The following is a 26,058-nucleotide window of genomic DNA, read 5'->3' on the forward strand; positions in this document are numbered from 1 at the left end:
AGGTGGAACCAAGACTAGGCAGCCATGGTATTGATCAATTCCAACATTAGTCGGAACCATCAGAACTCTCCAAAGAAAGACTTTGGGCTCCTGCACTTATATTTTTCTTTTCACAAATTAAGCACTTGAGACATCAATCTGGAAGATGTAGTGGAGAGAGCAACAGCAAGGCCCCTTAGCAGATGGAACTGACACTTGCTCTGGACCCCAGGGCTTGCCAAAAGACGGTGCTCAGCATACAGCAGGCACAACAGACTGAAATACCAGGCTCAGCACCACAAGATTTCTTCGATAGAATTTATAGGAGGCAGAACAAGTGGCTGTCCAGCAGAGGGCGACAATGCCGCATACAAAGAACCTGCAATGAACATAACGTTGGGGCTGGTCTAGTGGTAGAGGGGGGGTTGGCTTTAGTGCAGAATTGAAGTCTCAGTTTCACAGTCACATTCTGAGACTTTGGTCAAGTCACTGTTTCTCTGTGTCCATACTAAGTGCTTAGAAGCAAAATGGTGCATTCACGGGCCCGCCTTGAGAGTTCGCACCTCACCAAGGTGCAGTATGTACTACACAGGGTCCCTTCAGCAGGTTAGTGCAAAATGTCCCCTTGAGGAGGAGCCCCGGGGGGGTAGCCGAGTGCTGAGGAAGGAATACATCATTCCTGCACGTCCCAGATCTCTGACAGGAGTGGCGGCAGCTTCTTGTCCTGGAGCCGGAGTGCAAAGACCTGCTCAGAGTGGACGTTACTGAGTGTCCGGAGACTGACTAACTTCATGAGCATCCGTGGGAACATCATGGGGTCCTGTGGGGGGAAGAAGAGAAAGGGTTACTCAGGCCATGTTTGTATTTCAATGGTAAAGATTGACTTTGGTTCACTTCAGGGAGCACGGTGGCTGGAGACCTGCCTGTTGCCAGGTGTGTGATGTGCAGTGGCTGTGGACGCGATCAGTGTTGGCGGGCTTTATGCTCTGCGGCTGGAGACTTACACTTGGCCAATAAATTGATGCTTTGCATTCAACAATGGTTGATGAAAAGGTGATTTAGACTCATCATTGGGCAGTAACTTAGGGCCTCATTAAGGTCTTGGTGGGCGGGTTACTCCGTCACAACGGTGACGGATATCCCATCTGCCGAAATATTAATTTCATTATATCCTATGGGATTTATATTTCAGCGGACGGGGTATCTTCACCATTGGGACGGAGTAACCCGCCCGCCAAGAACTAAATCAGACCATTAGAGCTCTAGAGTCTCTTTTGACCTCAGACTCAGTGTTTTTGCCTCACCATTGGCTGGTAAGTTAGTGCTCAAGACCCAAAACTGGCCTGTGCCAGAGTCTCCATGTCGGTTAGCGGGCATGTACTTCACTAGTATGCTGGCACTGCAGAATCACCAACACCATGGCTCGTGAGTTGGTGCTACATGTTCACGTTTGCTCTTGAAGGGTGATGTGACCGGCTGCAAGTCATGGAACTAGAGAATCAATGTTGATTTGCAGGTTTGCAGTAGTTGTTCAGCATTGGCCAGAGCTGCTGGAAACTCTCTGGCTGCCGGTAATCTGGCCTGGAAACACTGGTGGCTATTGGACGAGTGTTAGATGCAAATGGTTGACTGAAGTGTTGACTGGAGTCCACTTTAACCAGTGCTTAATTTGAGCTGGAGGTTTCTGGTGTTTGCCACCGACACTTAATTGTCAACACCGGCGCTTGCGACAGTCTGCCACAAGGTGGCACTATCTGGCTAATTTAGAAATGATCACAATAACAGTTAATTATTAATTCTATATACATTCAAAATAGTCAGAATTGTCAGACTTATAGGAGTGTGATGGTTAGTAGTTAAGTTTTACTATCAGTGGCAGCATGGCAGTGGCAATGTGCAGCGCAAGGTGCAGTGGCGTCCTGACGAAAGCCCTGGCCCTTATTTTTATTTTTTACAAATTAAGTGCTGGCTTTAACCAATAGTTTTGTGCTTGTGACGCATGTTTTACCAGTTGGTTATTGCTGGGTTTTTTATGTGAAGCGTGTTGGTAATAAAGTCCTACACTTAGCTACTGGACTGGTACCAAGACGCACCTTTTATCAGAGAGGTTGTTTGAGACAGACATTGGCTCTGTGCACTGGAGACCGAGACCCTCCTTTGTTTATTATCGGGCATAGTGGGCACAACATTCACTAGTTAGTTTGCTTGTAGACTGGGGTTGAAGAAACATTGTTGGGTTATTGCTGGGTCCTCGCATCTCATTGTTCACTTGCAGATTGGTTCTTGAAACTCACACTCACCTTGTGAATTTGGGATGAAGATTATCATTGGCCTGTCAGCTGGGTCTGCTGAACCACTGTTGGAGTGGAGAAGTCATTGGTACCTTGTTGGCTTGATCTGGAATATGCAGTTTGTTGTACATGGATGTGGCTTTTTATCGGTTTATGTGGTAGAACTAGTTAGTACTAGTTAGGTTGCTGGTTGATTCTAGAGCCTCTGTGCTAATTGATGGGCTGGCGTTGCAGACCACAGACTACCTGATAACCTGGTGCTGGAGACTCACTAGAGATGTGCTGATTGGAGTTGGACTGCTCGCAGCTCTTCTGTGATCAGTACTTTTCAATGGAAGATACATGCATTGGCCGGTACTCACCTTTGGGCGATGGATACAGATATAGCAGCGCAAAGCCTCCACATAGGTTTGTTGAAGCCGTTCCACCATCGCCTGGTCCTGAACATTTGGCCGATCTGTGAAGAAGACAATCAGAAATCATCCACAGTCACCATCACCCACTACAATCCTCAATACCGTCCTCGACCACCAATCCCATCAGTGCCCCTCTTCCACATTTACTGTCTGAATCACCATCACCAACTCCAACCTTGAGGGAAGCTGTCCATCCCCCCTGCATCCATCATCAATGAACGTCAATTCCTTCACTCAGGGCAGCCGTCCATCCTCACTGTACTCATCAATAAACATCAATCCATCACTCAGGTAAGCCGTCCATCCTCCCTGCACTCATCGATAAACATCAGCTCCGTCACTCATGGAAGCAGTCCATCCTTCCTGCACTTATCATCAATGAACATCAGTTCCATCATTCAGGGAAGCCGTCCTTCCTCCTTGCACTCATCAATGAACATCAGTTCACTCATGGAAGCCGTCCATCCTCCCTGCACTCATCGATAAACATCAGCTCCATCACTCATGGAAGCCGTCCATCCTCCCTGCACTCATCGATAAACATCAGCTCCATCACTCATGGAAGCCGTCCATCCTCCCTGCACTCATCGATAAACATCAGCTCCATCACTCATGGAAGCCGTCCATCTTCCCTGCACTCATCATCAATGAACATCAGTTCCATCACTCAGGGAAGCCGTCCATCCTCCCTGTACTCATCATTGAACGTCAATCCATCACTCATGGAAGCCGTCCATCCTCCCTGCACTCATCATCAATGAACATCAGTGCCATCACTCAGGGAAGCCGTCCATCCTCCCTGCACCCCTCATCAATGAATATAAATCCATCACTCAGCGAAGAAATCCATCCTCCATACAATCATCACTGAACATCAATCCATCACTCATGGAAGCCGTCCATCCTCCCTGCACTCACCATCAATGAACATCAGTTCACTCAGGGAAGCCGTCCATCCTCCCTGCACTCATCAATAACATCAGTGCCATCACTCAGGGAAGCCGTCCATCCTCCCTGCACCCCTCATCAATGAATATAAATCCATCACTCAGGGAAGAAATCCATCCTCCCTGCACTCATCAATGAACTTCAATCCCATCACTCATGGAAGCCGTCCATCCTCACAGTACTCATCAATGAACATCAATCCATCACTCAGTGAAGCAGTCCATCCTCCCTGCACTCATCAATGAACATCAGTTCACTCATGGAAGCCGTCCATCCTCCCTGCACTCATCGATAAACATCAGCTCCATCACTCATGGAAGCCGTCCATCCTCCCTGCACTCATCATCAATGAACATCAGCTCCGTCACTCATGGAAGCCGTCCATCTTTCCTGCACTCATCAATGAACATCAGTGCCATCACTCAGGGAAGCCGTCCATCCTCCCTGCACTCACCATCAATGAACATCAGTTCACTCGGGGGAGCCATCCATTCTCCCTCTACTCCTCAATGAACGCCAATCCATCACTCAGGGCAGCACTCAATCCTCCCTGTACTCATCGATTAACATCAGTTCCATCACTCAGGGAAGCTGTCCATCCTCCCTGCACCCCTCATCATCCTCCCTGCACTCATTGATAAACATCAGTTCCATCACTCATTGAAGCACTCCATCTTCCCTGCACTCATCATCAATGACAATTATCTCCATCACTCAGGGAAGCCGTCCATCCTCCCTGTACTCATCATTGAACGTCAATCCATCAATCAGGGAAGCAATCCATCCTCCCTGCACTCATCATCAATGAACATTAGCTCCATCACTCAGGGAAGCCGTCCATCCTCCCTGCACCCCTCATCAATGAACATCAGTTCCATCACTCAGGGAAGCCATCTATCCTCCCTGTACTCATCAAAGAACATCAATTCCATCACTCAATCAATCAATCACTCAATCAGGGTTTTAAAAAGCGCGCTACTCACCCGTGAGGGTGTCAAGGCGCTGGGGTGGGGGGGAAGGGGGGGGGGGGGGGTGAGGAGGGTGCCGCTCCAGTTCAGTCGAAGAGCCAGGTCTTGAGGTTCTTCTTGAAGGTGTGCAGGGTAGTGGAGAGTCTGATGTTGATTGGGAGCTCGTTCCAGGCTTTGGGTGGACATAGGAGAAGGCTCTTCCGCCTGCTCTGTTTCTGCGGATGCATGGGGTTTCTGCCAGGGCGAGGTTGGCGGAGCAGAGGTTCCTTTTGGGTACTCTCTCATTGAGGTATTTGGGTCCGATGTTGTGGAGGGATTTGTAGGTGTGGATTAGTAGCTTGAAGGCTAATATCTTCTCGACGGGGAGCCAAAGGAGGTCTCGCAGGTGTTGGGTCATGTGTTCGTGCTGTGGTCCGAGGACGAGTCTGTCTGCAGTGTTCTGGGTGGTTTGGAGCTTGTGCAGGCAAGTTATGTTGGATTCCAGCATAGAGGGCGTTGCTGTAGTCCAGTCTGCTGGTTATGAGTGCGTGGGTGACGGTCTTTCTGCATTCAGGGGGATCCATTTGAAGGTCTTGCGGAGGCAGTTAAATCTGGTGGAGGCGATGGAGTTGATCTAGCGGGTCATGGTGAGGGAGGAGTCAAGGATAATTCCGAGGTTCCGAGCGTGGTCTGTTGGGGTGGGTGGACTCCCGAGGGCGGAGGGCCACCAGGTGTTGTCCCAAGCGGTGGTGGAAGGTCCGAGGACGAGGACCTCCGTCTTCTCCGAGTTGAGCTCCATGCAGCTGATGTTCATCCAGGCTGCGACGTCCTTCATTCCTTCTTCAAAGCAGAGTCTGGTGTCTTCGGGGTTCTGGGTTCGGTTGGTAGCCTATTGGCTACCAACCGTATCCTACCTGTAGGGCCTTTTCTAAAGATAAATAGGGCACCACTGGCACCCAGAACTCAGATCTCGACCAACTCGGAAAAAGTACCAGAGAAGGACTGCCCTGCTGCACTAGGGGCCATCAAAGAGAGGCTGCACCGATGAGCACTTCACCTGCAGGCTGGCGGAGAGAGGGATTGTGCCTGCTGTGTTCTGCTCAAGGATAAGTTGTGTCCAGAGCCCAGTCAAGCCTAGAGGACTCCATTTGCTGGCTGACTGGTCTTCTGTTCCCAGCACAGGCACACAGCAGCTAAAGGAACCTGCTGGGGCAGGTTGGTAGCCCAAAGTCTTCAAGATGCTACCACTGCCGCCGTACAGTACAGAGAACCAAGACCTGTTGCACAGAGTTGCACCCAAGTTTGCTGAGCCAGGCAGTGCTGTCTGGGAGTTGCTGGGATCCTCAGAAGGAAAGTTATTGACCCAGGAAGGTTTGGCCTGTGACTGCGACATCGGGGGACTGGTATTCCAGTGGCAAGTGGAGTTTGGCCAGACTGGAGAGGACTTCATGGGATGTCGACTCTGCAACCAGGACCCCCTCATCACCTTTGTGGACTGAGGAATCCCTCGAAGAAGACCCCGTCGACAGAGTTATAGCCACAGCATCCTTAGAACATCTTCAGCATATTTCGTCCCTTGCATCAGGACCATTCCATAGAATTGAATATGCTACTTACCAGTATGCATCTGTTCTTGGCATGTAGGGCTGCTGACATTCATATCTGTGCATAGATCGCCGCCTAGTGTTGGGTCCGGATGTTTGCACGTTGTTGTCCTGGAAGAGTCTTCGAAGTATCCTGGGATAGGTGACTCCTCCCCTGGACTACAGTGCGGGGAACTGTTCTTGAGGACCTTGCAGGTCTCCCTGACGAGCTCCTTGCTGAAGGACTGCTTCTCCTGTGAAGGGAACTGTTCTTGAGGACCTTGCAGGTCTCCCCGACGAGCTCCTTGCTGAAGGACTGCTTCTCCTGTGAAGGGAACTGTTCTTGAGGGCCTTGAAGGGCTCTCTGATGACCTCCTTGCTGAAGGACTGCTTCTCCTTTGAAGGGAACTGTTCTTGAGGACCCTGCAGGTCTACCCGACGAGCTCCTTGCTGAAGGAAGGCTTCTCCTGTGAAGGGAACTGTTCTTGAGGACCTTGCTGGTCTCCCTGACGAGCTCCCTGCTGGAGGACTGCTTCTCTTGTGAAGGGAACTGTTCTTGAGGACCTTGCTGGTCCCCCTGACTAGCTCCTTGCCGGAGGAAGGCTCCTCCTGTGAAGGGAACTGTTCTTGAGGACCTTACTGTTCTCCCTGACGAGCTCCTTGCTGGAGGATGGCTTCTCTTGTGAAGGGAACTGTTCTTGAGGACCTTGCAGGTCTCCCATACGAGCTCCTTGCCGAAGGACTGCTTCTCCTGTGAAGGGAACTGTTCTTGAGGACCTTGCTGGTCTCCCTGACTAGCTCCTTGCCGGAGGATGGCTTCTCTTGTGAAGGGAACTGTTCTTGAGGACCTTGCAGGTCTCCCATACTAGCTGCTTGCCGAAGGACTGCTTCTCCTGTGAAGGGAACTGTTCTTGAGGACCTTGCAGCTGCCCCTGACGGGCTCCTTGCTGGAGGACTGCTTCTCCTGTGACGTGAACTGTTCTTGAGGACCTTGATGGTCCCCCTGATGAGCTCCTTGCCGAAGGATGGCTTCTCCTGTGAAGGAAACTGTTCTTGAGGACCTTGCTGGTCCCCCTGACAACCTCCTTGCCGAAGGACTGCTTCTCCTGTGAAGGGAACTGTTCTTGAGGACCTTGCAGGTCTCCCTGACGAGCTCCTTGCCGAAGGACTGCTTCTCCTGTGAAGGGAACTGTTCTTGAGGACCTTGCAGTTCTCCCTGACGAGCTCCTTGTCGAAGGACTGCTTCTCCTGTGAAGGGAACTGTTTTTGTGGACCTTGCAGGTCTCCCTGACGAGCTCCTTGCTGGAGGACTGCTTCTCCTGTGAAGGGAATTGTTCTTGAGGACCTTGCAGGTCTCCCTGACGAGCTCCTTGCCGAAGGACTGCTTCTCCTGTGAAGGGAATTGTTCTTGAGGACCTTGCAGGTCTCCCTGATGAGCTCCTTGCTGGAGGACTGCTTCTCCTGTGAAGGGAATTGTTCTTGAGGACCTTGCAGGTCTCCCTGACGAGCTCCTTGCTGGAGGACTGCTTCTCCTGTGAAGGGAACTGTTCTTGAGGACCACTTAGTAGCGTTGTGCCCAGATCCGTTAGTAGCATTGTGTCCAGATCTGTTACAAGAGTAGCATTGTGCCCAGATCTGTTACAAGAGAAGCGTTGTGTCCAGATCTGCTACAAGCACAGCGTGGTGTCCAGATCCATTACAAGAGCAGTGTTGTGTTCAGATCCGTTAAAAGAGCAGCGTTGTGCCCAGATCCGTTAGTAGCGTTGTGTCCAGATCCCTAGCAGGAGCAGCAGTGCGTCCAGATCTGTTACAAGAGTAGTGTTGTGTCCATATCCGTTACAAGAGTAGCGTTGTGTCCAGATCTCTTAGTAGCACTGTGTCCAGATCCGTTACAAGAGTAGCGTTGTGTCCAGATCTCTTAGGAGCACTGTGTCCAGATCCGTTACAAGAGTAGCGTTGTGTCCAGATCTCTTAGGAGCATTGTGTCCAGATCCTTTACAAGAGTAGCCTTGCGTCCAGATCCGTTTCAAGAGCAGCGTTGTGCCCAGATCCGTTAGTAGCGGTGTGTCCAGATCCATTACAAGGGAAGCGTTGTGTCCAGATCTGGTACAAGTGTAGCGTGGTGTCCAGATCCATTACAAGAGCAGCGTTGTGTTCAGATCCGTTACAGGAGTAGCGTTGTGTCCAGATCCGTTACAGGAGCCGCGTTGTGTTCAGATCCGTTACATGAGTAGCGTTGTGTCCAGATCCATTAGTAGGGTTGTGTCCAGATCCGTTAAAGGAGAAGCGCTGTGCCCAGACCCGTTAGTAGCGTTGTGTCCAGATCCGTTACAAGAGTAGCGTTGTGTCCAGATCCATTACAAAAGCAGCGTTGTTTTCAGATCCGTTACAGGAGTAGCGTTGTGTCCAGCTCCGTTACAGGAGCAGCATTGTGTTCAGATCTGTTACAGGAGTAGCGTTGTGTCAAGATCCATTAGTAGCGTTGTGTCCATACCCGTTCGTAGCGTTGTGTTCAGATTCGTAACAAGAGTAGCGTTGTGTCCAGATCCGTTAGTATCGTTGAGTCAAGATCCATTAGTAGCGTTGTGTCCAGATCCATTACAAGAGCAGCATTGTGTCCAGATCCGTTAGTATTGTTGGGTACAGATCCGTTACAGGAGCAGCGTTGTGTCCAGATCCATTACAAGAGCATCGTTGTGTCCAGATCCATTACAAGAGCAGCGTTGTGTCCAGATCCGCTACAAGAGTAGCGTTGTGTCCAGATCTGTAAGAAGCATTGTGTCCAGATCCGTTACAATACAAGCGTTGTGTCCAGATCCGTTACAAGAGTAGTGTTGTGCCCAGATCTGTTACAGGAGCACTGTTGTGTCCAAATCTGTTAGTAGCGTTGTGTCCAGATCCATTACAAGACAAGCATTGTGCCCAGATCCATTACAAGAGCAGCATTGTGTCCAGTCCGTTACAAGAGCAGCATTATGTCCAGATCCGTTAGTAGCGTTGTGTCCAGATCCGTTACAGGAGCAGCATTGTCTCCAGATCCATTACAAGAGCAGCGTTGTATCCAGATCCATTATAAGAGTAGCGTTGTGTCAAGATCCGTTACAAGACAAGCGGTGTGTCCAGATCCATTACAGGAGCAACGTTGTGTCCAGGTCCGTTACAAGAGTAGCGTTGTGTCCAGATCCGCTACAAGAGTAGCGTTGTGTCCAGATCCGTTAGTAGCGTTGTGTCCAGACCCGTTAGTAGCGTTGTGTCCAGACCCGTTAGTAGCGTTGTGTCCAGATCCGTTACAAGAGTAGCGTTGTGTCCAGATCTATTACAAGAGTAGTATTGTGTCCAGATCTGTTACAAGCGTAGCACTGTGTCCAGATCCATTACAAGAGCAGCGTTGTTTTCAGATCCGTTACAGGAGTAGCGTTGTGTCCAGCTCCGTTACAGGAGCAGCATTGTGTTCAGATCTGTTACAGGAGTAGCCTTGTGTCAAGATCCATTAGTAGCGTTGTGTCCATACCCGTTCGTAGCGTTGTGTTCAGATTCGTAACAAGAGTAGCGTTGTGTCCAGATCCGTTAGTATCGTTGAGTCAAGATCCATTAGTAGCGTTGTGTCCAGATCCATTACAAGAGCAGCATTGTGTCCAGATCCGTTAGTAGTGTTGGGTACAGATCCGTTACAGGAGCAGCGTTGTGTCCAGATCCATTACAAGAGCAGCGTTGTGTCCAGATCCATTACAAGAGCAGCGTTGTGTCCAGATCCGCTACAAGAGTAGCGTTGTGTCCAGATCTATAAGAAGCATTGTGTCCAAATCCGTTACAATACAAGCGTTGTGTCCATATCCGTTACAAGAGTAGTGTTGTGCCCAGATCTGTTACAGGAGCACTGTTGTGTCCAAATCTGTTAGTAGCGTTGTGTCCAGATCCATTACAAGACAAGCATTGTGTCCGGATCCATTACAAGAGCAGCATTGTGTCCAGTCCGTTACAAGAGCAGCATTATGTCCAGATCCGTAAGTAGCGTTGTGTCCAGATCCGTTACAGGAGCAGCGTTGTCTCCAGATCCATTACAAGAGCAGCGTTGTATCCAGATCCATTATAAGAGCAGCGTTTGTGTCCAGATCCGCTACAAGAGTAGCGTTGTGTGCAGATCCGTTACAAGACAAGCGGTGTGTCCAGATCCATTACAGGAGCAACGTTATGTCCAGATCTGCTACAAGAGTAGCGTTGTGTCCAGATCCGTTAGTAGCTCTGTGTCCAGACCCGTTAGTAGCGTTGTGTCAAGATCCGTTACAAGACAAGCGGTGTGCCCAGATCCATTACAGGAGCAACGTTGTGTCCAGGTCCGTTACAAGAGTAGCGTTGTGTCCAGATCCGCTACAAGAGTAGCGTTGTGTCCAGATCCGTTAGTAGCTTTGTGTCCAGACCCATTAGTAGCGTTGTGTCCAGATCCGTTACAAGAGTAGTGTTGTGTCCAGATCTATTACAAGAGTAGTATTGTGTCCAGATCTGTTACAAGCGTAGCACTGTGTCCAGATCCATTACAAGAGCAGCGTTGTTTTCAGATCCGTTACAGGAGTAGCGTTGTGTCCAGCTCCGTTACAGGAGCAGCATTGTGTTCAGATCTGTTACAGGAGTAGCGTTGTGTCAAGATCCATTAGTAGCGTTGTGTCTATACCCGTTCGTAGCGTTGTGTTCAGATTCGTAACAAGAGTAGCGTTGTGTCCAGATCCATTAGTATCGTTGAGTCAAGATCCATTAGTAGCGTTGTGTCCAGATCCGTTACAAGAGCAGCATTGTGTCCAGATCCGTTAGTAGTGTTGGGTACAGATCCGTTACAGGAGCAGCGTTGTGTCCAGATCCATTACAAGAGCAGCGTTGTGTCCAGATCCATTACAAGAGCAGCGTTGTGTCCAGATCCGTTAGTAGCTCTGTGTCCAGACCCGTTAGTAGCGTTGTGTCAAGATCCGTTACAAGACAAGCGGTGTGTCCAGATCCATTACAGGAGCAACGTTGTGCCCAGGTCCGTTACAAGAGTAGCGTTGTGTCCAGATCCGTTAGTAGCGTTGTGTCCAGATCCGCTACAAGAGTAGCGTTGTGTCCAGATCCGTTAGTAGCGTTGTGTCCAGACCCGTTAGTAGCGTTGTGTCCAGATCCGTTACAAGAGTAGCGTTGTGTCCAGATCTATTACAAGAGTAGTATTGTGTCCAGATCTGTTACAAGCGTAGCACTGTGTCCAGATCCATTACAAGAGCAGCGTTGTTTTCAGATCTGTTACAGGAGTAGCGTTGTGTCCAGCTCCGTTACAGGAGCAGCATTGTGTTCAGATCTTTTACAGGAGTAGCGTTGTGTCAAGATCCATTAGTAGCGTTGTGTCCATACCCGTTCGTAGTGTTGTGTTCAGATTCGTAACAAGAGTAGCGTTGTGTCCAGATCCGTTAGTATCGTTGAGTCAAGATCCATTAGTAGCGTTGTGTCCAGATCCGTTACAAGAGCAGCATTGTGTCCAGATCCGTTAGTAGTGTTGGGTACAGATCCGTTACAGGAGCAGCGTTGTGTCCAGATCCATTACAAGAGCAGCGTTGTGTCCAGATCCATTACAAGAGCAGCGTTGTGTCCAGATCCGCTACAAGAGTAGCGTTGTGTCCAGATCTGTAAGAAGCATTGTGTCCAGATCCGTTACAATACAAGCGTTGTGTCCAGATCCGTTACAAGAGTAGTGTTGTACCCAGATCTGTTACAGGAGCACCGTTGTGTCCAAATCCGTTAGTAGCGTTGTGTCCAGATCCATTACAAGACAAGCATTGTGTCCAGATCCATTACAAGAGCAGCATTGTGTCCAGTCCGTTACAAGAGCAGCATTATGTCCAGATCCGTTAGTACCGTTGTGTCCAGATCCGTTACAGGAGCAGCGTTGTCTCCAGATCCATTACAAGAGCAGCGTTGTATCCAGATCCATTACAAGAGCAGCGTTTGTGTCCAGATCCGCTACAAGAGTAGCGTTGTGTGCAGATCCGTTACAAGACAAGCGGTGTGTCCAGATCCATTACAGGAGCAACGTTGTGTCCAGATCTGCTACAAGAGTAGCGTTGTGTCCAGATCCGTTAGTAGCTCTGTGTCCAGACCCGTTAGTAGCGTTGTGTCAAGATCCGTTACAAGACAAGCGGTGTGTCCAGATCCATTACAGGAGCAATGTTGTGTCCAGGTCAGTTACAAGAGTAGCGTTGTGTTCAGATCCGTTAGTAGCGTTGTGTCCAGAACCGTTAGTAGCGTTGTGTCCATCCGTCCCCTTGGATCTTCTAACTCATTGACTTTACTAAAGACCCCAAGTGTTTGCGATCACTCCAGAGTTCCCCGATGGTCAGCTGCCATCAGCCCTAAATATAGGATAACTTCATCTTCGAACTCAGCGTTAACTAAAAATGTGCTACGAACACTTGTGGCTGTAAGTTTGCCTCAGATCTGTATTTAATAGTTAATGTGCAGAATATTTTACATACTTGTAATCATTTTCTATATAAAATGAAAACGTGCCTTCTTATCTAGCGCTCTACTGTCTCTAAGTCTTGACTGCTGGATCTTGCCTCCCTGAGAGGGGACTTGGTCACTAGCGGTGCTGAGGCCCGGAACAGCAGAGGTAGAGGAGTGTAAACCCTTAACCGTTCATTAGCCTTCCACTGGCCTGGGGAGCAAGCAAAGGCCTCAGAGAGGGCATGAAAGCAAACTTTCTGAAATGCTGATGCCACCACACTCCCAGCATGCACCGTGGTCTCATGGAACAGATCACCCACACCTTCTGCATTGGAGACAGAGCCTGTGACTGTAATCTACACATGAAGGAGCCGTCTCTGTATGAGCAGAGAGATCAGTCACACAAGTGGAAATGACAAGGGTGTCAACTGAGAGACAACCACAGTTCAGAGTTTAAAATGCTCAACTGGATGAATAAATTGCGGAAACCTTACCCGAGACAATGAAATAAACACGAGCCCTTGCTGCCGCACAAGAACGGTAGCAAACAATTTACAGAAAATGCAATTTTTATATTTTTAATTCAATGTGTCATATGCGCTATAAAAACCTTCCATAATTGCCTTTATCATTTTTATGTTACTGCATGGCGCTATGGAGTGAGTTAAACAGTAACCCACAGAGTTGTAGAGATGGTGATGGCTGTCACCAGGGAGAGGTGGGTGGTTGGGTACAGGTCTCTGGGTGGCACAGGATGGAGGCTCAACTGGTAGTTCAATTTAGGCTGAGAGGAACAAGAGTATTATTATCACAATGGGGTAACCCAGTATCACTCAGAACCTGGGCAGTTTATCAAAATGATACAAACGGTTCTGTCGGGTAAAGAATATTACTTCTAGCAAAAAACCTTCATTGGTTTGTTTGTACGAAGATTAATCAGGACTAACACACATAGAGACCATAAATAGTATTCAAAACAGCTTTATGAATTGCATCATTCATGAATAGCTACTTACAATGGCTGTCAAAGAATAATCGTGAAACATACTTGTGACAAAGTGACATATAGTGCTCAGTGCTGTGGTGAAAAGTGCGTAATATATACAGTGTGACTTATGGAGGTATTGATAATTTACAAAGGCCAGAAAAGCAAATATTTGAAACAGTCTGCAGACGGATTGAATAAGACTTTATGCAGAGTCTTTTCAACTGATCCTTGAAAGAATGTCGACGTTTCAACCCAGGGTAGCGTTACTAGCTAGTCAATACGGGTCTTCATCAGGACAGGGAGTGACAGCCAAAAGGAGCCCAACGTAGCTCCTGGGGCGGGGTAGACAGATGAACAAGCAGGAGCAACTGTCTCCTGTACGGCGTGGCTATGAGTCCGGTAATAGGATATATTCTCTCTCCAGATATGTTCAAAAAGAATCCAAACGCAATTAATGGAGTTGGGTAACCTCTATGTCGTTTTAACAAAGTAATCCCCCTGAAGTTCCGCACAAGGGAATGAATCTCTTCCAAGGCGGCAAGGGGGTTGAATGGGGCATGGGCAAAAGTCTTATGTCCTCAGATCAAACGAATCACACTGAGGTCCTTAAATGTCGGCCCGGAAGGGAAAAACTACTTCATGTCTGAACGAGCGCAGGCAAGCGTCCTGTCTCTTGAAGAATCTGTCGACCGACATAGAGGTTACCCAACTCCATTAATTGCGTTTGGATTCTTTTTGAACATATCTGGAGAGAGAATATATCCTATTACCGGACTCATAGCCACGCCGTACAGGAGACAGTTGCTCCTGCTTGTTCATCTGTCTACCCCGCCCCAGGAGCTACGTTGGGCTCCTTTTGGCTGTCACTCCCTGTCCTGATGAAGACCCGTATTGACTAGCTAGTAACGCTACCCTGGGTTGAAACGTCGACATTCTTTCAAGGATAAGTTGATAAGACTCTGCATAAAGACTTATTCAATCCGTCTGCAGACTGTTTCAAATATTTGCTTTTCTGGCCTTTGTAAATTATCAATACCTCCATAAGTCACACTGTATATATTACGCACTTTTCACCACAGCACTGAGCACTATATGTCACTTTGTCACAAGTATGTTTCACGATTATTCTTTGACAGCCATTGTAAGTAGCTATTCATGAATGATGCAATTCATAAAGCTGTTTTGAATACTATTTATGGTCTCTATGTGTGTTAGTCCTGATTAATCTTCGTACAAACAAACCAATGAAGGTTTTTTGCTAGAAGTAATATTCTTTACCCGAGAGGAACAAGAGGACTTGTAGCCCTCGCGTGTATGTCACTTCGGAAGCAGGTGCGTATTGCATACGTAAACGTGGGGCGTAGCCATCGTTGCACCATGCAGAACGAAGTACTACTGAAGCCAATAGACATGATCTGCATAAAACAAGGGATGTACACAAGCCCAAAACCATGTGCTTTTTGCACAGTCCCAGCTCCCCTGCCTCATACACTCTTAACGTTTCCAGATCTGCACATCCAAATGTCTGTTTACGCACCCCTGTGCACACAAAGCTCACCCCTGTATGCACACTCCCAGCTCACCATTCTGCACAAGATAAGGTGTCCATTGGACAGCCCTGACTCTCTCTGCACAGTCCCAGCTGCCTCCAACCATTGCATGCTCCTCTTCTACACGGTCCCAGCTGCCTCCAATCGTTGCACGCTTCTCTTCCACACAGTCCCAGCTGCCTCCAATCGTTGCACGCTCCTCTTCTACACGGTCCCAGCTGCCTCCAATCGTTGCACACTTCTCTTCCACACAGTCCCAGCTGCCTCCAATCGTTGCACGCTCCTCTTCCACACAGTCCCAGCTGCCTCCAATCGTTGCACGCTCCTCTTCCACACAGTCCCAGCTGCCTCTAATCGTTGCACGCTCCTCTTCCACACAGTCCCAGCTGCCTCCAATCGTTGCACGCTCCTCTTCCACACAGTCCCAGCTGCCTCTAATCGTTGCACGCTCCTCTTCCACACAGTCCCAGCTGCCTCCAATCGTTGCACGCTCCTCATCTGCACAGTCCTAGCCGCCTCCAATCGTTGCACACTCCTCTTCCACACAGTCCTAGCTGCCTCCAATCGTTGCACACTCCTCTTCCACAAAGTCCTAGCTGCCTCCAATCGTTGCACGCTCCTCTTCCACACAGTCCCAGCGGCCTCCAATCCTTGCACGCTCCTCTTCCACACAGTCCCAGCTGCCTCCAACCGTGGCACGCTCCTATTCCACACAGTCCTAGCTGCCTCCAATCGTTGCACGCTCTTCTTCCACACAGTCCTAGCGGCCTCCAATCACTGCATACTCCTCTTCCACACAGTCCTAGCTGCCTCCAATCGTTGCACGCTCCACATCCACACAGTCCTAGCTGCCTCCAAACATTGCGCGCTCCTCATCCACACAGTCCTAGCTGCCTCCAATCGTTGCACGCTCCTCTTCCACACAGTCCTAGCTGCCTCCAATCGTTGCACGCTCTTCATCCACACAGTCCTAGCCGCTTCAAATTGTTGCACGCTCCTCTTCCACACAGTCTCAGCTGCCTCCAATCTCTGCATGCTCCTCATCCACACAGTCCTAGCTCCTCCAATCCCTGCATACTCCTCTTCCACACAGTCCTAGCTGCCTCCAATCGTTGCACGCTCCTCATCCACACAGTCCTAGCTGCCTCCAATCTTTGCACGCTCCTCATCCACACAGTCCTAGCTGCCTCCAATCGTTGCACGCTCCTCATCCACACAGTCCTAGCTGCCTCCAATCGTTGCACGCTCCTCTTCTACACGGTCCCAGCTGCCTCCAATCGTTGCACACTTCTCTTCCACACAGTCCCAGCTGCCTCCAATCGTTGCACGCTCCTCATCCACACAGTCCTAGCCGCCTACAATTGTTGCACGCTCCTCTTCCACACAGTCTCAGCTGCCTCCAATCTCTGCATGCTCCTATTCTACACAGTCCTAGCTGCCTCCAATTATTGTACGCTTCTATTCCACACAGTCCCAGCTGCCTCCAATCTCTGCATGCTCCTCATCCACACAGTCCTAGCTCCTCCAATCACTGCATACTCCTCTTCCACACAGTCCTAGCTGCCTCCAATCGTTGCACGCTCCTCATCCACACAGTCCTAGCTGTCTCCAATCTTTGCGCGCTCCTCATCCACACAGTCCTAGCTGCCTCCAATCGTTGCACGCTCCTCATCCACACAGTCCTAGCTGCCTCCAATCTTTGCGCGCTCCTAATCCACACAGTCCTAGCTGCCTCCAATCCTTCCACGCTCCTCTTCTACACAGTCCCAGCTGCCTCCAATCCTTCCACGCTCCTCTTCTACACAGTCCTAGCTGCCTTCAATCAATGGACGCTCCTCTTCTACCCAGTCCTATCTGCCTCCAATTAAAGCACAATTCTCTTCCAAACAGTCCCATCTGCCTCCAATCCTTGCACGCTCCTCTTCTACACAGTTCTATCTGCCTCCAATTACTGCACACTCCTCTTCCACAGTCCTAGCTGCCTCCAAACCTTGCACGCTCCTCTTCAACACAGTCCCAGCTGCCTCCAATCGTTGCATGCTCCTCTTCCACACAGTCCAAGCTGCCTCCAACCGTTGCACGCTCCTCTTCCACACATTCCTAACTGCCTCCAATCCTTGCACGCTCCTCTTCCACACAGTCCCAGCTGCCTTCAACTGTTGCACGCTCCTCTTCCACACATTCCTCGCTGCCTCCAATCCTTGCACGCTTCTCTTCCACACAGTCCCAGCTGCCTCCAACTGTTGCACGCTCCTTCTTCCACACAATCCAAGCTGCCTCCATTCCTTGCACGCTCCTCTTCCACACAGTCCCAGCTGCCTCCAATCGTTGTACGCTCCTCTTCCACACACTCCGTGCTGCCTCCAATTGTTGCACGCTCCTCTTCCACACAGTCCCAGCTGCCTCCAATCCTTGCACGCTCCTCATCCCCACAGTCTCAGCTGCCTCCAACCATTGCATGCTCCTCTTCTACACAGTCCCAGCTGCTTCCAATTGTTGTACGCTTCTATTCCACACAGTCCCACAGCATCCAATCGTTGCACGCTCATCATCCACACAGTCCCAGCTGCCTCCAATCACTGCAGGCTCCTCTTCCACACAGTCCTAGCTGCCTTCAATCGTACGCTTTTCCTCCACACAGTCCCAGCTGCCTCCAGTCATTGCAAGCTTCTCTTCCACACAGACCCAGCTGCCTCAAATCGTTGCACGATCTTCTTCCACACAGTCCTAGCTGCCTCCAATCGTACGCTTCTCCTCCACACAGTCCTAGCTGCCTCCAGTCATTGCATGCTCCTCTTCCACACATTCCTAGCTGCCTCCAATCCTTGCACGCTCCTCTTCCACAAAGACCCAGCTGCCTCCAATTGTTGTACGCTTCTCTTCCACACAGTCCCAGCTGCCTCCAATCGATGCACGCTCCTCATCCACACAGTCCCAGCTGCCTCCAATCACTGCATGCTCCTCTTCCACACAGTCCTAGCTGCCTTCAATCATACGCTTCTCCTTCACACAGTCCCAGCTGCCTCCAGTCATTGCAAGCTTCTCTTCCACACAGTCCCAGCTGCCTCCAATCGTTGCACGCTCCTCTTCCACACAGTCCCAGCTGCCTCCAATCACTGCACGCTCCTCTTCCAAACAGTCCCCGCTGCCTCCAATCCATGCACTCTCCTCGTCCACACAGTCCCTGCTGCCCCCAATAGTTGCACGCTCCTCATCCACACAGTTCCAGCTGCTTCCAATCACTGCATACTCCTCTTCCACAGTCCCATCTGCCTCCAATCCTTGCAAGCTTCTCTTCCACACAGTCCCAGCTGCCTCCAATCGTTGCACGCTCCTCTTCCACACAGTCTCAGCTGCCTCCAATCACTGCATGCTCCTCTTCCACACAGTCCTAGCTGCTTCCAATCGTACGCTTCTCCTCCACACAGTCCCAGCTGCCTTCAATTGTTGTACGCTTCTATACCACACAGTCCCACAGCCTCCAATCGTTGCACACTGTTCATCCACACAGTCCCAGCTGCCTCCAATCACTGCATACTCCTCTTCCACACAGTCCTAGCTGCCTCCAATCCTTGCACGCTCCTCTTCCACACAGTCCCAGCTGCCTCTAATCGTTGCACGCTCCTCTTCCAAACAGTCCCAGCTGCCTCTAATCGTTGCACGCTCCTCTTCCACACAGTCCCGGCTGCCTCCAATCCTTGCACGCTCCTCTTCTACACAGTCCCAGCTGCATCCAATCCTTGCACGCTCCTCTTCCACACATTCCTAGCTGCCTTCAATCCTTGCACGCTCCTCTTCCACACATTCCCAGCTGCCTCCAATTGTTGTACGCATCTATTCCACACAGTCCCAGCAGCCTCCAATCGGTGCACGCTCCTCATCCACACGGTCCCAGCTGTCTCCAATCCTTGCACGCTCCTCTTCCACACAGTCCCAGCTGCCTCCAATCGTTGTACGCTTCTCTTCCACACAGTCCCAGCTGCCTCTAATCGTTGCACGCTCCTCTTCCAAACAGTCCCAGCTGCCTCCAATCGTTGTACGCTCCTCTTCCACACAGTCCCACCTGCCTCCAATCCTTGCACGCTCCTCTTCTACACAGTCCCAGCTGCCTCCAATCGTTGCACGCTCCTCTTCCACACAGTCCCAGCTGCCTCTAATCCTTGCACGCTCCTCTTCTACACAGTCCCAGCTGCCTCCAATCCTTGCACGCTCCTCTTCCACACAGTCCCAGCTGCCTCCAATCGTAGTACTCTCCTCTTCCACACAGTCCCAGCTGCCTCCAATCGTTGCACGCTCCTCTTCCAAACAGTCCTACTTGCCTCCAATCGTTGCACGCTCCTCTTCCACACAGTCCCAGCTGCCTCCAATCCTTGCACGCTCCTCTTCTACACAGTCCTATCTGCCTCCAATCACTGCACGCTCCTCTTCCACACAGTCCCAGCTGCCTCCAATCCTTCCACGCTCCTCTTCTACACAGTCCTAGCTGCCTGAAATGACTGCACGCTCCTCTTCTACACAGTCCTATCTGCCTCGAATTACTGCACACTCCGCTTCCGCACAGTCCCATCTGCCTCCAATCCTTGCACGCTCCTATTCTACACAGTTCTGTCTGCCTCCAATTACTGCACACTCCTCTTCCACAGTCCTAGCTGCCTCCAATCCTTGCACGCTCCTCTTCCACAGTCCTAGCTGCCTCCAATCCTTGCACGCTCCTCTTCAACACAGTCCCAGCTGCCTCCAATCGTTGCATGCTCCTCTTCCACACAGTCCCAGCTGCCTCCAACCGTTGCACGCTCCTCTTCCACACATTCCTAGCTGCCTCCAATCCTTGCACGCTTCTCTTCCACACAGTCCCAGCTGCCTCCAACCGTTGCACCCTCCTCTTCCACACAGTCCAAGCTGCCTCCAATCCTTGCACGCTCCTCTTCCACAAAGACCCAGCTGCCTCCAATTGTTGTACGCTTCTCTTCCACACAGTCCCAGCTGCCTCCAATCACTGCATGCTCCTCTTCCACACAGTCCTAGCTGCCTTCAATCATACGCTTTTCCTTCACACAGTCCCAGCTGCCTCCAGTCATTGCAAGCTTCTCTTCCACACAGTCCCAGCTGCCTCCAATCGTTGCACTCTCCTCTTCCACACAGTCCCAGCTGCCTCCAATCCATGCACTCTCCTCGTCCACACAGTCCCCGTTGCCCCCAATAGTTGCACGCTCCTCATCCACACAGTTCCAGCTGCTTCCAATCACTGCATACTCCTCTTCCACAGTCCCATCTGCCTCCAATCCTTGCAAGCTACTCTTCCACACAGTCCCAGCTGCCTCCAATCGTTGCACGCTCCTCTTCCACACAGTCTCAGCCGCCTCCAATCACTGCATGCTCCTCTTCCACACAGTCCTAGCTGCCTCCAATCGTACGCTTCTCCTCCACACAGTCCCAGCTGCCTTCAATCGTTGCACGCTCCTCTTCCACACATTCGTAGCTGCCTCCAATCCTTGCACGCTCCTCTTCCACACAGTCCCAGCTGACTCCAATTGTTGTACGCTTCTATTCCACACAGTCCCACAGCCTCCAATCATTGCCCACTCCTCATCCACACAGTCCCAGCTGCCTCCAATCACTGCATACTCTTCCACACAGTCCTAGCTGCCTCCAATCCTTGCACGCTTCTCTTCCACACAGTCCCAGCTGCCTCTAATCGTTGCACGCTCCTCTTCCAAACAGTCCCAGCTGCCTCCAATCGTAGTACGCTCCTCTTCCACACAGTCCCAGCTGCCTCCAATCGTTGCACGCTCCTCTTCCACACAGTCCCAGCTGCCTCTAATCGTTGCACACTCCTCTTCCACACAGTCCCAGCTGCTTCCAATTGTTGTACGCTTCTATTCCACACAGTCCCACAGCCTCCAATCGTTGCACGCTCCTCATCCACACAGTCCCAGCTGCCTCCAATCACTGCATGCTCCTCTTCCACACAGTCCTAGCTGCCTTCAATCGTACGCTTTTCCTCCACACAGTCCCAGCTGCCTCCAGTCATTGCAAGCTTTTCTTCCACACAGTCCCAGCTGCCTCCAATCGTTGCACGCTCTTCTTCCACACAGTCCCAGCTGCCTCCAATCCATGCACGCTCCTCTTCCACACAGTCCCAGCTGCCCCCAATAGTTGCACGCTCCTCATCCACACAGTCCCAGCTGCCTCCAATCGTTGCACGCTCCTCTTCCACACAGTCCCAGCTGCCTCTAATCGTTGCACGCTCCTCTTCCACACAGTCCCAGCTGCTTCCAATTGTTGTACGCTTCTATTCCACACAGTCCCACAGCCTCCAATCGTTGCACGCTCCTCATCCACACAGTCCCAGCTGCCTCCAATCACTGCATGCTCCTCTTCCACACAGTCCTAGCTGCCTTCAATCGTACGCTTTTCCTCCACACTGTCCCAGCTGCCTCCAGTCATTGCAAGCTTTTCTTCCACAGAGTCCCAGCTGCCTCCAATCGTTGCACGCTCTTCTTCCACACAGTCCCAGCTGCCTCCAATCCATGCACGCTTCTCTTCCACACAGTCCCATCTGCCTCCAATCGTTGCACGCTCCTCTTCCACACAGTCCTAGCTGCCTCCAACCATTGCACACTCCTCTTCCAAACAGTCCCAGTTGCCTCCAATCGTTGCACGCTCCTCTTCCACACAGTCCTAGTTGCTTCTAATCGTTGCACGCTCCTCATCCACACAGTTCTAGCTGCCTCCAATCGTTGCACGCTCCTCATCCACACAGTTCTAGCTGCCTCCAATCGTTGCACGCTCCTCTTCCAAACAGTCCCAGCTGCCTCCAATCGTTGTACGCTCCTCTTCCAAACAGTGCCAGCTGCCTCCAATCCTTGCACGCTCCTCTTCCACACAGTCCCAGCTGCCTCTAATCGTTGCACGCTCCTCTTCCAAACAGTCCCAGCTGCCTCTAATCGTTGCACGCTCCTCTTCCACACAGTCCCGGCTGCCTCCAATCCTTGCACGCTCCTCTTCTACACAGTCCCAGCTGCATCCAATCCTTGCACGCTCCTCTTCCACACATTCCTAGCTGCCTTCAATCCTTGCACGCTCCTCTTCCACACATTCCCAGCTGCCTCCAATTGTTGTACGCATCTATTCCACACAGTCCCAGCAGCCTCCAATCGGTGCACGCTCCTCATCCACACGGTCCCAGCTGTCTCCAATCCTTGCACGCTCCTCTTCCACACAGTCCCAGCTGCCTCCAATCGTTGTACGCTTCTCTTCCACACAGTCCCAGCTGCCTCTAATCGTTGCACGCTCCTCTTCCAAACAGTCCCAGCTGCCTCCAATCGTTGTACGCTCCTCTTCCACACAGTCCCACCTGCCTCCAATCCTTGCACGCTCCTCTTCTACACAGTCCCAGCTGCCTCCAATCGTTGCACGCTCCTCTTCCACACAGTCCCAGCTGCCTCTAATCCTTGCACGCTCCTCTTCTACACAGTCCCAGCTGCCTCCAATCCTTGCACGCTCCTCTTCCACACAGTCCCAGCTGCCTCCAATCGTAGTACTCTCCTCTTCCACACAGTCCCAGCTGCCTCCAATCGTTGCACGCTCCTCTTCCACACAGTCCTACCTGCCTCCAATCGTTGCACGCTCCTCTTCCACACAGTCCCAGCTGTCTCCAATCGTTGCACGCTCCTCTTCCACACAGTCCCAGCTGCCTCCGATCCTTGCACGCTCCTCTTCTACACAGTCCTATCTGCCTCCAATTACTGCACGCTCCTCTTCCACACAGTCCCAGCTGCCTCCAATCCTTCCACGCTCCTCTTCTACACAGTCCTAGCTGCCTGAAATGACTGCACGCTCCTCTTCTACACACTCCTATCTGCCTCGAATTACTGCACACTCCGCTTCCGCACAGTCCCATCTGCCTCCAATCCTTGCACGCTCCTATTCTACAGTTCTGTCTGCCTCCAATTACTGCACACTCCTCTTCCACAGTCCTAGCTGCCTCCAATCCTTGCACGCTCCTCTTCCACAGTCCTAGCTGCCTCCAATCCTTGCACGCTCCTCTTCAACACAGTCCCAGCTGCCTCCAATCGTTGCATGCTCCTCTTCCACACAGTCCCAGCTGCCTCCAACCGTTGCACGCTCCTCTTCCACACATTCCTAGCTGCCTCCAATCCTTGCACGCTTCTCTTCCACACAGTCCCAGCTGCCTCCAATCCTTGCACGCTCCTCTTCTACACAGTCCCAGCTGCCTCCAATCGTTGCACCCTCCTCTTCCACACAGTCCAAGCTGCCTCCAATCCTTGCACGCTCCTCTTCCACAAAGACCCAGCTGCCTCCAATTGTTGTACGCTTCTCTTCCACACAGTCCCAGCTGCCTCCAATCACTGCATGCTCCTCTTCCACACAGTCCTAGCTGCCTTCAATCATACGCTTTTCCTTCACACAGTCCCAGCTGCCTCCAGTCATTGCAAGCTTCTCTTCCACACAGTCCCAGCTGCCTCCAATCGTTGCACGCTCCTCTTCCACACAGTCCCAGCTGCCTCCAATCACTGCACGCTCCTCTTCCAAACAGTCCCCGCTGCCTCCAATCCATGCACTCTCCTCGTCCACACAGTCCCCGTTGCCCCCAATAGTTGCACGCTCCTCATCCACACAGTTCCAGCTGCTTCCAATCACTGCATACTCCTCTTCCACAGTCCCATCTGCCTCCAATCCTTGCAAGCTTCTCTTCCACACAGTCCCAGCTGCCTCCAATCGTTGCACGCTCCTCTTCCACACAGTCTCAGCCGCCTCCAATCACTGCATGCTCCTCTTCCACACAGTCCTAGCTGGCTCCAATCGTACGCTTCTCCTCCACACAGTCCCAGCTGCCTTCAATCGTTGCACGCTCCTCTTCCACACATTCGTAGCTGCCTCCAATCCTTGCACGCTCCTCTTCCACACAGTCCCAGCTGACTCCAATTGTTGTACGCTTCTATTCCACAGAGTCCCACAGCCTCCAATCATTGCACACTCCTCATCCACACAGTCTCAGCTGCCTCCAATCACTGCATACTCCTCTTCCACACAGTCCTAGCTGCCTCCAATCCTTGCACGCTTCTCTTCCACACAGTCCCAGCTGCCTCTAATCGTTGCACGCTCCTCTTCCAAACAGTCCCAGCTGCCTCCAATCGTAGTACGCTCCTCTTCCACACAGTCCCAGCTGCCTCCAATCGTTGCACGCTCCTCTTCCACACAGTCCCAGCTGCCTCTAATCGTTGCACGCTCCTCTTCCACACAGTCCCAGCTACTTCCAATTGTTGTACGCTTCTATTCCACACAGTCCCACAGCCTCCAATCGTTGCACGCTCCTCATCCACACAGTCCCAGCTGCCTCCAATCACTGCATGCTCCTCTTCCACACAGTCCTAGCTGCCTTCAATCATACGCTTTTCGTCCACACAGTCCCAGCTGCCTCCAGTCATTGCAAGCTTTTCTTCCACACAGTCCCAGCTGCCTCCAATCGTTGCACGCTCTTCTTCCACACAGTCCCAGCTGCCTCCAATCCATGCACGCTCCTCTTCCACACAGTCCCAGCTGCCCCCAATAGTTGCACGCTCCTCATCCACACAGTCCCAGCTGCCTCCAATCGTTGCACGCTCCTCTTCCACACAGTCCCAGCTGCCTCTAATCGTTGCACGCTCCTCTTCCACACAGTCCCAGCTGCTTCCAATTGTTGTACGCTTCTATTCCACACAGTCCCACAGCCTCCAATCGTTGCACGCTCCTCATCCACACAGTCCCAGCTGCCTCCAATCACTGCATGCTCCTCTTCCACACAGTCCTAGCTGCCTTCAATCGTACGCTTTTCCTCCACACAGTCCCAGCTGCCTTCAGTCATTGCAAGCTTTTCTTCCACACAGTCCCAGCTGCCTCCAATCGTTGCACGCTCTTCTTCCACACAGTCCCAGCTGCCTCCAATCCATGCACGCTTCTCTTCCACACAGTCCCATCTGCCTCCAATCGTTGCACGCTCCTCTTCCACACAGTCCTAGCTGCCTCCAACCATTGCACACTCCTCTTCCAAACAGTCCCAGTTGCCTCCAATCGTTGCACGCTCCTCTTCCACACAGTCCTAGTTGCTTCTAATCGTTGCACGCTCCTCATCCACACAGTTCTAGCTGCCTCCAATCGTTGCACGCTCCTCTTCCAAACAGTCCCAGCTGCCTCCAATCGTTGCACGCTCCTCTTCCAAACAGTGCCAGCTGCCTCAAATCGTTGCACGCTCCTCTTCCACACTGCCTACCATCCTTCAGAAATGAACACTCCTTGGGCTCCACCATCAGCAGTTACCTGCAGAAAATATATTGATAGCGATTAAAAGTGCAAATTCTGCATCGTCCAACTGCAAATCTGTCATTCCTCTGGAGAACTCAAAGATGGGGTTTATAAACTCAAACTGAAGACCTGCAGGGAACAAGGGACGGGAGATGGGGGAGAGAAGGAGAGAAGAGATGTAAATACATGGGTGAGTCCGTATGATGTTTCAAGGCCCCTCTGATGTAGACGGAGAGCAAGCATCCATACATCTTCATGTACAGGGAGAGCACACATCCGTACATCCCTATGTACACGGAGAGCACCCATCCATACACCCTTATGTACACAGAGAGCACACATCCATACATCCTTATGTACATGGACAGCATGGATCCATACATCCTTATGTACATAGACAGCACACATCCATACATCCCTTGTACACAGAGAGCAAACATCCATACCTCCTAATCTATAAGGAGAGCACAGATCCATACATTCTCATGTACATGTATAGTACACATCCATTCATCCCTATATACATGGAGAGCACACATCCATACATCCCCATGTACAAGGAGAGCACACATCCATACATCCTTGTGTA

General features: G+C 51.2%; 1 protein-coding gene across 25 annotated transcripts in view; it reads right to left on the reverse strand.

Annotated features, from left to right (window-relative positions):
- Window positions 1–283: 283 nt before the first annotated feature.
- The window catches only part of NR1H3 (nuclear receptor subfamily 1 group H member 3), a 475,049-nt gene continuing 449,274 nt past the window's right edge, over window positions 284–26,058 (reverse strand). For 24 of the 25 annotated variants that reach the window (XM_085646596.1, XM_085646594.1, XM_085646593.1 and 21 more), the window contains 3 exons: window positions 25,485–25,598; window positions 2,633–2,727; window positions 284–799 (listed from right to left, as the gene is read on the reverse strand). In XM_085646596.1, coding sequence (XP_085502722.1) covers window positions 653–799; window positions 2,633–2,727; window positions 25,485–25,598 — 356 coding nt within the window. In that variant the 3' untranslated portion in view covers window positions 284–652. The remainder of the gene's footprint in view (window positions 800–2,632; window positions 2,728–25,484; window positions 25,599–26,058) is intronic. The other variant, XM_085646605.1, reaches the window with a different exon arrangement.

This window comes from Triturus cristatus, chromosome 3_1 (genome assembly GCF_964204655.1).
Source record: "Triturus cristatus chromosome 3_1, aTriCri1.1, whole genome shotgun sequence".
NCBI lineage: Eukaryota > Metazoa > Chordata > Amphibia > Caudata > Salamandridae > Triturus > Triturus cristatus.